The sequence below is a fragment of the Astyanax mexicanus genome, chromosome 21 (assembly GCF_023375975.1).
Source record: "Astyanax mexicanus isolate ESR-SI-001 chromosome 21, AstMex3_surface, whole genome shotgun sequence".
NCBI lineage: Eukaryota > Metazoa > Chordata > Actinopteri > Characiformes > Acestrorhamphidae > Astyanax > Astyanax mexicanus.
This window is the reverse complement of record NC_064428.1, coordinates 32,027,809-32,045,850: the sequence shown is the minus strand read 5'-3', so window position 1 is coordinate 32,045,850 and position 18,042 is coordinate 32,027,809. Positions and strand designations below refer to the sequence as shown.

Sequence of the window (18,042 nt, the reverse complement as noted above, 5' to 3'; positions counted from 1 at the left end):
AAGTCTAATGTAAATAAACAAGCTGTGTCAAAATAAAAGTCACTAATCTAAACAGATTGTATGCAAATAACAGTTACTAATACAAACAAACAGACCATGTCAAAATAAAAGTATCTAATTCAAACAAAAAACAGACTGTGTCAAAATAAAAGTCAGCAAACAAATAGTCCATGCCAATAAATCAGTAAAACAAATAAAAAAAAATATCACAAAATGGCCATCATTTTCAAAATACAACTACTATGAATATGTTGGAAAAAGTATTAAAATTATATGTATTTCATTTCCTAAAAGCACGAGGTCCCTCTTCATCAGCAAATTGTGTGTACTATTAAAGTAGTATTTATATTGAAGTTATATTGTGCATTTGATTTACTTGATTTTTATTTATTTAGATTAATCAAGAACAATCTTTACTTTTTTCAGTGTGGCATGGCAGTAATTGGTCATTAGTAACATTCATTCACTGCCATGTTAGCATATCATGGCTGCCAATGAAAACCTTGTATCTCAAAAAATGCTGGTTTTACAGAAGAGGAAAAATGCTAATTCTAAAACAATGTCAATAACTGCTGTCAGATTCACATTACGTCAAAATCAATGTCAGAAATGACGGAAATGGAGATACAAGGTTTTTTTGTCTGACAGCGGGGATATTTGGATGAGCTACTCCTTTTATTGAATGACGCAAAGCTTGATCTAAAGAGCTGTCTTATTTTGAAGGGTTTTATTTTGCATAAAGGATCAAGGGAGGTTTAAAGTGGGCGGGTTCGTGGGATGTATTGTGGGAGGGGTCTGTAGTTTTAGTTTTTAAATTTGTTTCATTTTTTAAAAAAACATAATTTTTTAACTGTTTAGTAGTGACTATTTTAAAAAAAGAAATGAAATGAAAAGAAAAGAAGGTATTTCATACAACCAACCATACAGTAATACACATCACTGCATGCATCATTTATCAGCTTTTATCAGCTGAACTGGATGTTAGTAACTCAGATGAAAGAAAGAGAAGAAAGAAAAGAATGATAAACCAGTGACTGGAGAAAACATGGATGCCAAGGTTTCTTTTCCTTTACGTTCTGTAGAAATCGAATTTGCAACCAGAATCTGTAAAGTAAAGACCAGAGGCGGAGCCAAACTCTCCTAGTAATTTGGTTAGACCCGCCTCCTTCTCCCTGACCAAGCGCCTCAGTCCCAGACCGCCTTCATTGAGTTAACACTGCAGCATAAAGTACCAAAAGCACTAGATACCCAGTTAAGTGTAATGTTTACTTCCATATTTTTCACACTATAGGGCACACCGGAATATAAGGCTCATTTTGTGACACTAGTAAGGAACAGTGATGTCACCATGTTTTCCTTCTAATTCAGTGAAGCTAAAATAAGCTAGGTAAACAAAACTGTAATTCTAAAAAAAAAAAAAACATTTTCTTTCAAAGTCAAACAAGTGCTGAATTTTAATCTACACAGATATCCCTCCTGAAAACTGTTTATTTGAATGAGTAAAGCACTTCTGTTTATTTACAGTAAGCTTGTATTTGCAAATTTCCACTAAGGCTAGCCACGGTTAGCTCTTAGCGGCTAATCCAGCAGTGCTAGCCGCTGTTAGCAGCAGGCTACCGTCTGATAATACTCACCTCTGAACTGTAAAAGAATTAGAGTTAAGCACTGTTAGCGGGAAATGCTAATGCTGTTCCAGCAGTGGTAGCCGGTGTTAGCAGAAGGCTACAGTCCAATAATACTCACCTCTAAACAGCGAAAGAATAAGCGCTTAGCGTGGTTAGTGGCTAATGCTGCTCCAGCAGTGCTGTCCGGGGTTAGCAGCACTCTATGGCTTGATAATACTCATCTCTAAATGGTGAAAGAATTAGCGCTTAGCGCGATTAGCAGCTAATGCTAATACTGCTCGATTTTTGGGAAAATGAAATCATTTTAAGTGTGCCTTATAGTGCTAAAAATACACTATATGTTAATTTATGGATTTAAACATTTATGAATCTAATATTTTTTTACATTTTTACCAAATCACAAATTGAAACACATAAAGAATAACTGTTTGACAGAGTATAACAGTGAAGTTCAACAGTTGTCATGTGGTGAGATTTGCTATTAAAAAAACATAAATTTGAAGTTGTTAAAAAATATATATATATATACAACAATATAACAACTTATGATGTTAACTTTTTAAAAATTCTAGTGTAAGAACTGCGCCATTAAATATTTCATATTAAATCAGATGAAAAATAGGTGGAGCTGATTTGTCATTGAAACATATGAAAATGGGCGGAGCTAAACATCACACTGCATCATACCAGCAGCCAGCAGAGGTGCTAGACCTGCGGCGTCTTCACTTCTGATAGATGTCGATTGCTTTTCTTCAGTCACTGGGAAAAAAATATGAAAAATGAATGAGATAATGGTGAAATAATGAGATCTGCATGAGCATTGCATGTTTTTAACACAACCAGTACCTAATATAATAATGACTGTATTAATTACCACACCATGTCCTGGTCCTCAAACTAACTGGTGATTTACGGATTAAGGAAGGACGGTTTTTGGCTTGACAAAAGTATTGTCTCTATTATGTATTTAAAACGAGGCTAGTTTAACCTTAGATTTACTTCATTTGATATGAAGGAACGGTTGGTTCTAAAAAGAATGGATGAAAAAAGGAGAGACATACAAAGAGTATAGTGTTTAAGCTAGGCTAGGCTAGGCTAAGCTACGCTAACAACAATAATAACAACACGAATTAATATTAACGTTACAATGTCGAGGCTTTGTTTTGCGTAAGCTGGGAGTAAAACGTTTGGTAGTTTTGGTAGATTTGGTAGAGTCCTATCTGTGCTACGACTTACGACTTCGTCAAACTCAACTTCGTCAAACTCAAACCCAAACTTATTTTGCTCTGTAACTGAAAAAAACGAGAGAAATGCTGTTTTTTTACACTTTCCAGCTGTTGTTACATTGTTACATTGCATAATGAAGTTTTTTTTCAATAATTTTACTTCAGATACAATAAGTGCCGGACACAATGATGGACGCCTTTGCTGCTGAACATTGTACAGTTTTGATAAAGCCAATTAAATACTGAGTAGAGCATAGAACTACATTCTTGTCTGGTTTGGTTTATTTCAAGCTTTTCTCTTTTCTCCAGTTTTTTTTTTTTTTTTTTAAGGTGAAGAAATACATTGCACCACCAAAAAAATAATTTTCAATTAATAGTATGTTTAAATCACATTACAGTTTTCGGGATGTTTCTAGAATGTTTTTTTTATTTATACATTTGTTAAAATCCAATTTTCTCCTCAATTTAGATGGCTCATGACTCAATCCACTCATTATCCTGTGCTGGTCAACATTGCCATCTACCCACCCAGAGAAAGCATGCACAATTGTGCTCTCTCTCGGGCTCCGGCTGCTGATGGTAAGCTGCATGACCGGGATTCATCATTCCAGCTCATTAACCTTCTTAAACATTTTTACTGACTCAAAAAAAACTAATATTATTACACTTGTTCTCAGTTTATACTTCATAGTCAATGTTTTTTTTTCCGCAGTAATATGCAATCTGATGTTCTCTAGAAATGTTAGCTAGCACAGGTGTTACTGTATTACTGTCGTTTATGAAATACACACTTACCTCTGTGTGTACCCTTAAATAAGAACTCAAGCTTAAATTTTAAGCTTTGGCTTAAATTTGGACACAAGGTTTGAGTTAGCGCATATACTGAATAAGAACCCAAACAAAAATCATGGATTTTCTTGGCTTAAATTTGGACACAAGACTTGAGTTACTAAAAATAGTGTGAAAACTCTAAGTGACACTGATTAAGATCATTATTCATAAAATAAGCAATACGTTTTTACTGAGTAACTTAGTGTTTCCACATTAAGATTCAACCTAATGTTCTCAAGAAATGTTAGCCAGTTAGCTAGATCACTGTGTCATTTACAGTATGTGGGACTGAAACAAACACTAAACTCTGTCTTTGAATAAGAACCCAAGAAAAAAAATCTGATTTTTTTTTTTACTTGAATTTGAAAACAAGAATCTTTCATGCTTGAACAGTGATTTCTTTGTTCTTATTTCAAGTTAAAATGTTTAAAAATTAAAGTTAAAAATAAGCAAAATAATTTCGCACTTACAGAAATTAAATTAGATTGTGTATTTTTGCACTGTAGAGGTGGTCAGTATAGTACCTTTTTTTAGTCAAATTAATTTCTGTTTAATTGGATGAAGTTTGAATATTGAATATTTTTTATGAATTAGAATTTTTTTTAGCCACTACTGGTGCTTCTCGTTTTTTTGTCTGTGGTTCAAAACATTGTGCAAAATTGTGTATCGTGAAATTGTGACACAATACTTTTATCATATTGACCACCCCCTACTTGGTACATTAATTAAACATCATATGTACCATCATAAATTAAAACAAGAGGGAAAAACTTGAGCCATGATGAACCAAAGCGTAGCGTTAAGATGTTCTTTATTGTTGGTTTTGAAGCGTTGTGTTACATGAGCATCGTGTGTGCAATAGGTATATGTTAAGGTGCATGATTGCAAAGAGAGTGCAAATATTTATAGCTCATGCTCACAGAAAGTGCTAATAGAGGAGAAAGGGAGGGGGGTAGGTACTGAGTCTCAGTAAAGTGCGCTAGCTAGCCTAGCCTAGCCTAGCCTAGCTTAGCATAGCTTCATGCTTCATGCATGCAGCCAGAAGAGGACACTATGTTGGGTTGAATTAAAGCTACGTCACAAGGAAAGACTCACATCTACCACAACAAGCAGAGAAGTCTAGTAGTTTTGCTAGTTTCGCTAGTTTTGCTAGCTGTTGCAGGCTAAGCTATATTAGCGATGGAAGCTACATGGCTAATGGGATTGCGGGTGAGGCTCAGACTATTGCACATGAAGCAGGGAAGATTTACCTCTAAACCCTACAGAATAAGGTGCTGATATCCATCCAGTAAAGAACACAAACACAACAACAACAGCATCGAGATTTAACGAGACTGGAAACTACAAACCGCTGAACAGAAATACAGTGGAACAGTAGATCAGATTAGATCATCATTGTCAGAGCAGTACGATATTAGATTTGAGTTTTTTTCCTCCGTCTACTCTTGCGATGCATTGTGATAATTAGCCAGGCTTTGACTATGGAGCTAAGGAGCGGATGGGCGACGTGGGTTCTGCTGTGGCTGGCTTGAGAGGTCGCAGCCCTGCACAACATTCATTTGTTCTTCTGGGCCTTCTGGGCGGACTTGGTGATCTTCCCCGAGGTGGGCGTCTTCTTCTCCACGCCTTTGATCACGCCCACCGCCACCGTCTGACGCATGTCGCGCACCGCAAAGCGCCCTGCGAGAAACGAGAAGACCAAAAAACAGTTAGCATCAGGTTTACGCTACATCAGTTATAACATAAAACTGTACAAAACTAGGATAGTAATACTGGTGCATCTCAAAAAAAAATAATTTCATTGACAAGTTACTTTATTATTTCAGTAATTTAGTTTAAAATGTGAGTCACAAACGCGAAAAATATTATTGCCCTTGTTCTCGGTTTATACGCTATACTCCATGTTTTTTCCACCATACGATGCAACCTAATGTTCTCCAGAAATTTTAGCTAGCACAGTTAACTAGATCACTGTGTCATTTTTCAGAGTTTATGACACAGCTAGATCACTGTGTCATAAACTCTGACAATGAATAAGAAACATAAGTAAATTAGTTTAAATATTTGGACACAAGACTCAAGACATACTTGAACAGTAATTTATTTATGCTTATTTTGAGTTCAAACAACTAAAAACAGGGTAAAAAAAAAAATTAGACTGATTTAAATCATTATTCGTAAAATAAGAAATTATTTTACACTTATATATTTTAACATTTTACAGAGTAACTTACTGTTTCCACAGTAAATATGCAACCTAATGTTCTCCAGAAATGTTCATGTGAATAATGTGAATTTTTTGGCTTAAATTTGGAAACACGATTCAAGTTTTAATGACTAAAAATAAGTGAAACTGATTAAGATCATTATTCGTAAAATAAGCTCAAAAATCTAAAAAAATTAGAATATCATTAAAAATTGACTTTGTTTCAGTAATCCAGTTTAAATATGAAACTTATATATTATATAAATGTATTAAACACAGAGTGATCTATTTTAAGTGTTTATTTATTTATATTGTTAATAATTATGGCTTATATATATCTAAGAAAAATCAATGAAGACCAATTGGTACTTTTGACAGTGTGGACACTAGGTGTGGACGATTTGGCTCTAAAATAATATCATGATATCTCAGGGTATTTTTGCGATAACGATATACTTGGCGATATAGGAAAACTAAAATAATTCATTCATTTCAGGAATATAGTATAATAGTATAACAGTATAATCATTACGTGGCAAAATAAATAATATAGCATAAAATAATATAATGCAGCAAAAAATATTGCAGAATATTTAGTGCATGCATATAAACTGCAAACTAAAACAATTATACAATAAATACACCTAAAGCTTCACAGTAAATAATAGACTACTTTTAAGACAGAACATCTCTATTATCACGATATGGATTTTTAATATCACGATATTTCTGTGTCACGATATATTGTATACGATATAATATTGCCCACCCCTAGTGGACACTGTGCCAAGTCCTGCTGGAAAATGAAACCTATAACTCTAGCTGTAGCTCTGAAGTCTCCGGAGTCTATGTGTATATATATGTGTATGTCATTATCAGTACAGTAATGGCGGCGCTCGGAGCTGAAGCTAGTGTTACAGGGTGTAAACAGTGGTTTTTAATAAGCTTCTTGTGCACTTTTTTTAAGTTATTAATGCCTCGTTTTAAATGTCAGAGCTCTCCGGATTCTAGCAAGGAGGTGTGGAGCTACTTTGAGCTGGATAACGGTGGAAAAAGTGATTTATCAGGGCAAATTATGCCCCGTGTCTCCCAGTCTGAAGGGTGTTTGGACAAACTGTTAAAATGTCTGGATCTCGAAACGCTGTGGGAGAACGGAGATGTGCTATTCATCAAAGGTAAGAACTTTTTTATCATGTTTTACTACAACACAAGTCAATTTTACACCAGTTCTCCTTTAAGTACAAATCTGTACTCATTTTTCTGAGTGCGTGTGGTACTCACCGAGTGGAGGGTACTCGGAGAAGCTCTCCACACACATGGGCTTTCCTGGGATCATGTCCACGATGGCAGCATCTCCGGACTTCAGAGATTTGGGATTGTCCTCCAGCTTCTTCCCCGAGCGACGGTCGATCTTCTCCTTCAGCTCGGCGAACTTACAGGCGATGTGAGCCGTGTGACAGTCCAGCACAGGAGCGTATCCTGCACTGATCTGACCAGGGTGATTCAGGATGATCACCTGCAGGCAGATACATAATAAACATTAGGGTGGTACGGTGGCTTAGTGGTTAGCACGTTCACCTCCCAGCACTGGGGTCTTGGGTTCAAGTCCCTATCTGGGTGGAGTTTCCCTGTTCTCCCTGTGTCTGCGTGGGTTTCCTCCGGGGAGTCCAGTTTCCTCCCACAGTCCAAAAACATGGATTAAATACTGTAAATTGCCCAGAAAAATGAATACTCTAAATTGATCTGGCTCAAAGGACTGCTTTTACTTCACTATTGTAAGTTGCTTTGGACAAAAAGCGTCTGCCAAATGTAATGTAATGGTAAATTGGATACTCTAAAATTGATCTGGTGTGTATGTGTAAATGTGTGGTATGTCTGTAAGTTTGTGTGTGGGTAAGTGTGTATAAATGTATGTATGACTGTCATTGGCTGTGATTGGCACTCTGTGCTGGGTAAATGCTTTAGTGCCCGATGCAGTCCTCCAGGTGGACGGTTGTTTCCGGTTGAGAGTACGCTGTGCGCTATTGGCTGCCACTTCTCACCGGTGTGTGGATGAGTGTTGATAAATGTGCTTGTATGTAAATAAGTTGAACTCCATTCATGTATTCATTCATTAGAATAAACAGATGGACTGCTGGTTTAACCCAGCTAACAATTTTTGGTTAGTAGAACGTTTTCTAAATGTTACAGTTACATTCTTAGAACTTCCCATACTGTTGAGTTTTCTGGTTCTAATAACATTGTGATGCAAACCATTATTATTTCACAAGCTTTTCAGAACATTATTTCTACAATTTTACAGGCTAACCTTTCTGTAACCTTTTCAAAACGTTGTCAAACATTTTTATAATGTTCTGAATTAGGTAGAAAGGCTCTTCCTTAAAAAAAAAAAAAAACAAACAAACAGAAAAACGATTGCTTATGATCAGGATTTCCCTTTTATTTTAATATATATGTTTTTACCAGAAAATCATATGTTTTAAAGCTGAAAGTGGGAGGTAAATAAATGATACATGTTTATGAAACCCTAACAAAATCTTTTTCTCTTCTTTTTTTTTTTACAACTGTATATAATGTCTTGTACTGTTACTTCATGGACTACATGTGCAAGAACACAAGAGGGAGCTATTTGCACTCAAGGATCTTAAAAAAGCATTAATGTTTGTAGTTACAGTTTGATTTTTTCATTCGATTTAATACTAAATGAACTTAAAAATGTTACCCTTTTAAGTCTTATTTTATCTTATGCCTGCAGTTGTCCTTAAAATGCATGTTTTCTAACAAATCTCATCTAATATATTATGAAATAGAGCCTGATTCACACTGTTGAACCCATTCAGATTGATTGGCTTTAAAAAACCCGAAACTAGTTTATAAAGTGTTAAAATAAGCAGTTTATTATTTAATACTGTTATAACAGCCCCTACCTCTCATTTCCTCTCTCCTCACCTGAGCAGTGAAGGTGGCCGCCTCTTGGGGAGGGTCGTTCTTGCTGTCTCCCGCAACGTTTCCACGGCGAATGTCCTTAACCGAGACATTTTTCACGTTGAATCCCACGTTGTCGCCAGGCAACGCCTCAGACAGGGCCTCGTGATGCATCTCCACAGATTTCACCTCAGTGGTCACGTTCACAGGGGCGAAAGTCACCACCAGGCCAGGTTTGAGGATACCGGTCTCAACACGGCCAACGGGGACGGTTCCGATTCCTGAGAACCAGAGAAAAGAGGCGTTTTTAAGTTTTCTGTCTAGTTCCTGTAGAGAAGAGCTCTCTGTACTGCCAAAACAATAGGACTTTATTTAGCAGATAATCAATTAATCGATCAATCAATCAACCTACAGTGAGGGTAACCCTCATTTTCAATGCAATCAAGCATTTAAAAAATTAAAATGACTGAAAAATAAGTTTAAATTATAAAAACAAGCAAACAACATAAGATTTATAAAAAAAAACACTTATCTCCATTTTTGTCGATTTTCAGTTTACTACATAATTTGATCAGACAAACTGTCTCTTACACTGTGCCAAAATTTCTTAATGAACGGGCCAATAGAAACTCTTTAAAATTACCTGAAATAAACTTGTTTTACATTGACTTCCATTTAAAGTTTACAAGGTTTTTTCTCTCTCCTGTAAAGTTGCTGTCTTGGAGATAAGTGTTTTTCATTGGACAGCGACGATATGCAAACAGGCTAAAATGTAAAGCAATAAAAGAAAGAGATAAATAATTAGAATAATAAAATATAAAAGGAATAAAAAATAAATAAAAGGACGAAATAAATTAATTAAAAAAGAAAAAGGGCAAAAGTAAAACCAGTAATAAAACAAATAAAAGGATGAAATGAAATAAATAAATAAATGGCTAAAATGTAAAACATAAACTTAGACTAATAAGACAAAAAATTAGACAAAAGTAAATTAAATAAATAAAAAGGTAAAAAAAAAAAACTCAACTAAAACAGTTAAAGGCTGTCTGAAGGTGGTTAGAAACTAATAGTTAAAAAAAAAGAAAGCATAATCTTTCCACATTTGCTCTTAAAAAAAACACCCCATTTGGTAAAAAAATAAAGTACAAAGTTTTCACGTTGATGAGAAAGTTCCTCACCTCCGATCTTGTACACGTCCTGCAGCGGCAGGCGGAGGGGTTTGTCAGTGGGGCGAGTTGGAGGCTGAATGGCATCGAGAGCTTCCAGCAGAGTGGTCCCGGAGACGCTGCCATCCTTACGATTTATCTTCCAGCCCTTAAACCAGGTCATCTGCAGAAACCAAACACTCAGATTACAACGGACAAAACTTCAATATCAGTGTACATCTCTGGAAAAAACGAAGCGACCACTTCAGTTTCTGAATCAGATTCTCTGATTTTGCTATTTATAGGTTTATGTTTGAGTAAAATGAACATTGTTGTTTTATTCTATAAACTACAGACAACATTTCTCCCAAATTCCAAATAAAAATATTGTCATTTAGAGCATTTATTTACAGAAAATGAGAAATGGCTGAAATAACAAAAAAAAAGATGCAGAACTTTCAGACCTCAAATAATGCAAAGAAAACAAGTTCATATTCATAAAGTTTTAAGAGTTCAGAATCGACCCATCATCAACTATCAGTGAGCAATCCAGCTCAGAATAACAGGTAAAATTGGGAAGCCTGTCTAGGCTGTTTGTTAGCATTGTGGCAAACCTAAGAAAAAAAAAAAAAAAAAAAAAAAAAAAAAAAATATATATATATATATATATATATATATATATATATATATATATATATATATATATATATATATATATATATATATTTCCCAAACTATGGTTAAAGTTACAATAATATTGGTTATTGCAATCATTTCTGGGACGATAAATCGTCCACAAAAATTTTAATCGTGACAGGAATCGTGACAAGCACCATAGAAAACAATGCCTCAGTGTTTTAGAGCTGTTTATCCTACTCAATAGTAGGCAGGTGGTGCTAATGTTTAATTATTCAATTTAATAGCAACAGAACAACAACTTCTGGTTCATTTTTATTTAACATTTTATTTAACGTTTTATTGAACCTTTTTAAACGTTCTGGTTTTGTTGTTTGTGTCAGTGTTCTTATTTTTAGTTTTGGGAATGCTACGTTTAACATTTTCATAATGTTAGTATTCTATAGCTGGGAAAATTACGTGAGAATTATTATTATTTTTTTTTTTTTACACGTTTTAAAACTATTTCTGGAACATTATTTCTGTAACATTACAGGCTAACCTTTCCAAATGTTGCTAAACGTTCTTCTAACGTTCTCTGTTAGCTGGGAAGCCCCTCATTTCACTCACATTAGGGCTAGCCTCCAGCATGTTGTCTCCGTTCCAGCCTGAGATGGGCACGAAGGCCACGGTCTCGGGGTTGTAGCCGATCTTCTTGATGTAGGTGCTGACTTCCTTCACGATCTCCTCGTAGCGCTTCTGGCTGTAGTTGGGTTCGGTGGAGTCCATCTTGTTCACGCCCACGATCAGCTGCTTGACGCCTAGAGTGTACGCCAGCAGTGCGTGCTCCCGGGTCTGGCCGTTCTTCGAGATTCCAGCTTCAAACTCACCGACGCCGGCTGCTACGATCAGCACGGCACAGTCTGCCTGCGCTCACACACAAACAACAGCAGAAAATATAGTGCGCGGGTTCATTTTTTACAACTTAAAGAGCCTCTAAACTTCTTGCACATTTGCACTCTTGGACACTATGGACCCTTTATGGTACATCCTGTATATATTCACACTTCTGGACACTACACTACTCACTTTACTTAAATGCAATACATGTACAGGTTTTATGTTTAGTATTTGTCATATCTGCTGATACCTGCTATCTCCTATACTTAATTTAATTCATTTTGTATTACTGCACTACCTCATATCTGCGGATGATTACTTCCACACTTTGTATAGCTTTTGTATTTATATATTTATGTATATATTCTTCAAATCTCAGTTTAGAATCTATCGTGAAATCTATCTATCAGTCTGTTTGTCTGTCTATCTATCTATCTATCTATCTGTCTATCTGTCTGTCTGTCTGTCTGTCTGTCTATCTAAACCCTAAACTATATATGCATTAATAGCTAAAATATGTTCCTTTGGCATACCAACCATCTGCGTCTCACCACTTTCAGAGGCACACTGCCGTTGCTGCAGCTCAGCCAATCAATCAGCTTTTCTTCCTGACCCGCCCCTAAACCCATACATCACCCAGCAGTGCCGCTCCCAAACTACCCCTCTGAAACTAAATGAAGAGTAGGGGTGGGCGATATGGCTCTAAAATAATATCACAATATTTCAGGGTATTTTTGCGATAACGATATACTTGGTGATAAAGGAAAACTAAAATAATCCATTCATTTCAGGAATATAGTATAATAGTATAACAGAATAATCATAATGTGCCAAAATAAATAATATAGCATAAAGTAATATAATGCAGCAAAAAATATTGCAGAATATTTAGTGCATGCATATAAACTGCAAACTAAAACAATTATACAATAAATACACCTAAAGCTTCACAGTAAATAATAGGCTACTTTTAAGACAGAACAGCCCTATTATCACGATATGGATTTTTAATATCATGATATTTCTGTGTCACGATATATTGTATACAATATAATATTGCCCACCCCTAGTGAAGAGTAATCAAATTGAACTTATTGTTAGTGATTTCTCATAAGTCAAGGTCAACAGTTGGAGAAAAAAAATAAAATTACCTACAAAGTTTACCTACACTACTTTGGAATGGTTTGTTCCAGTCAAGGGCGGTCAATCACTATGATACGATACGATATATCAGAATAAAGGTTGATTTTTTTTTTTTATGAGTAATTTTAGTAATATTAGCACAGGACAAATAAGTGTTAATGTAAAATAGGGGGGGCTATTTCACCCATTTTTCGTCACTAAAACATAGGGACAGAAAGGGCTACATGTGATACTGCAACCAGTATTACAGCAGAGGAGCTAGACCTGTGGTGGCTTCACTTCTGAAAGATTCAGCTGGTAGATTGAGATATCTCACTGCAGACTGACTGACCTGGGAGGTGCCAGTGATCATGTTCTTGATGAAGTCTCTGTGTCCAGGAGCGTCGATGATGGTGACGTAGTACTTGCTGGTCTCGAACTTCCAGAGGGAGATATCGATAGTGATGCCCCTCTCCCGCTCAGCCTTCAGCTTATCCAGAACCCACGCATACTTAAAGGAACCTTTACCCATCTGAGATAAGGAACAGTGCAGTTACAAATCAGTATAGGATCAGAATGTATTGTGTGAGATTTTAGGATAATTAGCTCACATTTAGTGAAGACAGCAATGAAAGCTAGAGCAGTACTTGTAGATTATAAATTGGAACAAATTCAATAAATTGGAAACTGCTAGTCATTAATTATAATGTTTAGCACTTTTAGACCCCTTTCTTGGTAGAAATGTCTTACATGTTCAAAGAATATTGTATATGATTATAAAATATTTGAACAAAAGTTTTGGAACACCTTCTCATTCACGGTTTCTTTCTAAAATGAAGGGTATTAAAAAGAATTATCCCTTCTGTTATGTTACAGATCAGATTGACCCGTCTTGATGCTTGAAAATAAAAATAAAAAATAATTAAAAGTATTTTTTTAGTAAGAAACTTCTTCTGCTTGCTTTAATTAGTGTAATCAACATATAACATGAAACTGTTTCATCTTAAATATTTGCAAGCACCCCCTGCAAAAACTAAAACTAAAACAAAATTGCTTTTTGAATGTTTGTCTTTTAAAAGTAATAAAGTAGTGAAAAAAAATTGGAACATGTATTTTTTTTATGAAAAACGAACAAATTATCCTAATTGAAGCCTGACCTGTTAGAGGTAAGGAACACTATTGCACTCAATATTAATTATATTGATAATAATTAGAAATGGAGTTAGTAATAAAATATTTACACTGCTTGTTAGGATTTTTTTTTTAGATATCTTTTGGATAATTAAACATTAAATATTTTTACATTGACATCCATTGAAAAAGAGAATTTATTTTTATCATTTTGGATGTTTTGGGCATTAATTATTGTTGTTATATAACTTCCTATGGGATAGTTTTCCAGACAGGGATTAACCCTAGTCTTGGATTACACAGCATTTTGAGTGGAGATGTTCCATTGAAGGAAAATGTAGTCTACAATGAGGCTCAGTTTCTGAATCAGTTTCTCTGATTTTGCTATTTATAGGTATATATTTAAATAAAATGAACATTGCTGTTCTTATTCATAAAGTTTTAAGAGTTCAGAAATCAATATTTGGTGGAATAACCCTGGTTTTTAATCACAGTTTTCATGCATCTTGGCATGTTCTCCTCCACCAGTCTTACACACTGCTTTTGGATAACTTTATGCTTCTCACTCCTGGTGCAAACATTTAAGCAGTTCAGTTTGGTTTGATGGCTTGTGATCATCCATCTTCCGTTTTCAATTTGGTAAATTCAAAGAAATTTAAAATGCTCTCTTATTTTTTTACAGAGCTGTATATTAATCTGTATATATCTGTCTTAAGGCTTTAGTTACTATTTTGGAGGATCATGTTTTTCTTTAGACAGCAACAATGTGAATTAATGGCACCTTATTAAATATCACTACAAAACCAGGATGAAAATGTGTATTTTTTGCACTGTTGGCCTCTGGTCATCTCTGTGTTCTGGACTGTGTTCTCACCTCAGCTGCCTCCTTCTCGAACTTCTCGATGGTCCTCTTATCGATTCCTCCACACTTGTAGATGAGGTGACCGGTGGTGGTGGACTTGCCCGAGTCCACATGGCCGATGACCACGATGTTGATATGCAGCTTCTCCTTTCCCATGGCTGTGGTTTTACTGGATTACAGAGGGGTAATGAAACCTGCAGCAGGGAAAAAACTAAATAATTAATTCCACATATCACTAATTCAGGAGCTGGACTGGTGTTAACATCCCTGTTCTGTCTGGGGGGTTAATTCTTACATACAGCATCGGACCTATTATCTATTTGTACAGTCAGATGCTTTATTATTACTATAACTCTATATTTGGCAAACAACCCATTAGTTATTAATAGCAAGCTTCAGGTTTTCATTATACAGTCTTTTGCCAATATTACAATATTGCAATACAGGCTAACATTTCCAATTTTGAACAGAAGTGTAAAACATCTAAATATACTAAAACATATAAAATATTGTTAATACACATATGCAGAAGTTGCCTAAATTCTTTGATAAAGCATCTATAAATATACTATTAAAAATGTTCAGAAAAACTATAAGAATTATTTCAATAAGGAACAACTGGTTTGCCAGCTGTCAACCAATCATCAGCCAGTCGTTAACCAATCATAATTTTGGCTTGTGCAATTTCATGGTTTGGGTGTGTCATCAGCCAAACACCAAAAAAACAATCAAACATACGATGAAGAGCTGTTGGTCAATCAATGGCCAATTATTGGTCAACCATCTGCCAACAACCAGATAAATATCAGCCAGCAACCAAACAAACATCTGCCAACAACCAGACAACCATCTGCCAACAACCAGACAACCATCTGCCAACAACCAGACAAACATCAGCCAACAACCAGACAAACATCAGCCAACAACCAAACAAACATCTGCCAACAACCAAACAAACATCAGCCAACAACCAGACAAACATCAGCCAACAACCAAACAAACATCAGCCAACAACCAGACAAACATCAGCCAACAACCAGACAAACATCAGCCAACAACCAGACAAACATCAGCCAACAACTAAACAACCATCTGCCATCAACCAGACAAACATCAGCCAACAATGAAAAGAAACATCAGTTAACAACCAAAAGAAACATCTGCCAACAACCAAACAACCATCTGCCAATAACCAAACAACTATCAGCCAACAACCAAACATTCATCAGCCAACAACCAAACAACTATCAGCCAACAACCAAACAACTATCAGCCAACAACCAAACAACCATCTGCCAACAACCAAACAAACATCTGCCAACAACCAGACAAACATCAGCCAACAATGAAAAGAAACATCAGCCAACGACCAAACAACTATCAGCCAACAACCAAACAACCATCAGCCAACATGCAGACAAACATCAGCCAACAACCAAACATCTGCCAACAACTATTAGCCAACAACCAAACAACCATCAGCCAACAACCAGACAAACATCAGCCAACAACCAAACGTCTGCCAACCACTATCAGCCAACAATCAGACAACCATCTGCCAATAACCAAACAAGGTTTTTTTGGGTGTGGGTGTGTTATATTTCATATATATCTTTTTCAGATGGGCCTTAATTGAGTAATCACCAGTCAACAAATCGAACAACAATCCACCAACCATCAAACACCTGTCAGGCAACAATCAAACAACTTCCAGCTTAATTTATATACGACATACCTTTCAAATACATTTCAAATATATTGATTAATTTCAAAATGTATTTCAATTAGTTGTAGTACATTTCCATACATGTTCATATGTATTCATACGTATATATCTTATCCATAAGGGCTGTCAGACAAATGTAAAAAAAAATAATAATAATCGACTCTTCATCAAATAATCGCAAAACAGCCTTTGATCAACCATCGACTAATAACGTACGTTCGTAGTCAAGCACTGAACCGCATATCGTCACAAGTTGTTCCTTAGCATAAAAGCACAGTCTGGACATCAGTGTATAATATCACAGAGATGATAAAAAAACGTTTAAAACTCTTATTTCTATTCATTTTAACCTTTAAAACCCGAACATGTCGCTAAATTAATCGGTGCGTCGTCACCCATGACAACCCGCATCCTTCATGTATGAAGCGCATCACATGACGGAGAGCGTGAATCCCTATGGTGGCTAATCCAGGTCCGCAATTTGATGATCCGCTCCGGGATTTTGTTCAAGCTGCGGAACCAGCTCTCCCGTAGCCGCGCTTTAACGTAGTCTGCAGCGCAGCTGGAAGAAAATCCAGGAGCGGATCATCACTTTCCGGACCTGGATTGTCTATGTTTAGGTAAACTGCATTGCGCTGTAAAGGTTACGAAAGCAAACACTGCAAAACAAAGCTGGAAATGAATAAAATAAAGCATAAAAATGCTGATTTTTCCATTTTATTAAATTTAATTCGTTTATTTTTGTAGATATGTAGCTAAAACGCATTGCAGCATTATTGCAAAGCATCTGTAGATAAAAAAAAAACATTTACTCACATATATATTTATATATGTATATATATATATTTTTTGCCCCAAATATAATAATAAATGAATGAATAAGATGCTCATAAAGAAGAAGCAGTCTATTCCTATCTAATCCAGTGTCTAACCTTGAGGAGCGGCGCTGGGAGGCCTGTGCAGCCGGAGCGCGGTGCAGTTGTCTCGGATACTGTTGGCTTGGATGCCGCTGATGTCCTCCGGAGCAGCCAATGGGCGCTGAGCAGCCGAGGCATCTGCTGTGCTGGGGGAGCTCCAGCAGGTGGAGGTGTTACATAACAGTTAGATTACACCTTCTGTCTGCCTGAGATGTGTCCCTATCATTTTGTCCTGAATTTATATATTCATAATCAAGGGCTTTACACAGGTTTATACACAGGTTTTACCTTAAATACTCTACTGATGAATGTGCTTCTAAAGCTGGGGTGGTGTAAAGTTAAAAATACAGCAAAGACACTGAAGGAAAAACTATACCTTTGTAAAAAAAAAAAAGTTGTGTATTTAAATATAATACTAGTGTACTATATATGTATAGTGTACATATACTACTACTACTGTGAACGATACAGTCATATTAAAAAGTTTAGGCACCCCTATTAATCTTAATCATTTTTAGTTCTAAATATTTGGGTGTTTGCAACAGCCCTTTCAGTTTGATATATCTAATAACTGATGGACACAGTAATATTTCAGGACTGAAATGAGGTTTATTGTACTAACAGAAAATGTACAATATGCATTAAACCAAAATTTGACCGGTGTAAAAGTATGGGCACCTTTATAATTGTATTGATTTGAATACTCCTAACTACTTTTTACTGACTTACTGAAGCACAAAATTGGTTTGGTAACCTCATTGAGCTTTGAACGTCATACAAACAGTTGTCTCAGAGATTTAACCTGTCAGTT

General features: G+C 35.8%; 1 protein-coding gene across 2 annotated transcripts; it reads right to left on the bottom strand.

Moving 5' to 3' along the window:
• Nucleotides 1–4,476: 4,476 nt before the first annotated feature.
• Nucleotides 4,477–17,342, bottom strand: eef1a1b (eukaryotic translation elongation factor 1 alpha 1b). Of its 2 annotated transcripts, none has more exons than XM_022674605.2 (8): nucleotides 17,247–17,342; nucleotides 14,601–14,782; nucleotides 12,948–13,127; nucleotides 11,204–11,500; nucleotides 9,992–10,142; nucleotides 8,838–9,094; nucleotides 7,170–7,404; nucleotides 4,477–5,362 (listed from the first exon to the last, which is right to left on the bottom strand). In XM_022674605.2, exons 2-8 carry the CDS (start codon nucleotides 14,742–14,744, stop codon nucleotides 5,238–5,240), a joined length of 1,389 nt encoding a protein of 462 aa, XP_022530326.1. In that variant the 5' UTR covers nucleotides 14,745–14,782; nucleotides 17,247–17,342; the 3' UTR covers nucleotides 4,477–5,237. The 2 variants fall into 2 exon arrangements, with proteins under 2 accessions (XP_022530326.1, XP_022530327.1); XM_022674606.2 differs by lacking the exon at nucleotides 17,247–17,342 and adding an exon at nucleotides 16,531–16,667.
• Nucleotides 17,343–18,042: the final 700 nt, after the last annotated feature.

Coding starts and splice junctions, on each gene's coding strand:
- eef1a1b (XM_022674605.2), bottom strand. CDS start 14,744: ATGGGAAAGGAGAAGCTGCATATCAACATCGTGGTCATCGGCCATGTG. Junction 10,143..11,203: donor TGCTGGAGGCTAGCCCTAAT/GTGAGTGAAATG, acceptor TGGTTTCTGCAG/ATGACCTGGTTTAAGGGCTG. Junction 9,095..9,991: donor GGACGTGTACAAGATCGGAG/GTGAGGAACTTT, acceptor TCTGGTTCTCAG/GAATCGGAACCGTCCCCGTT.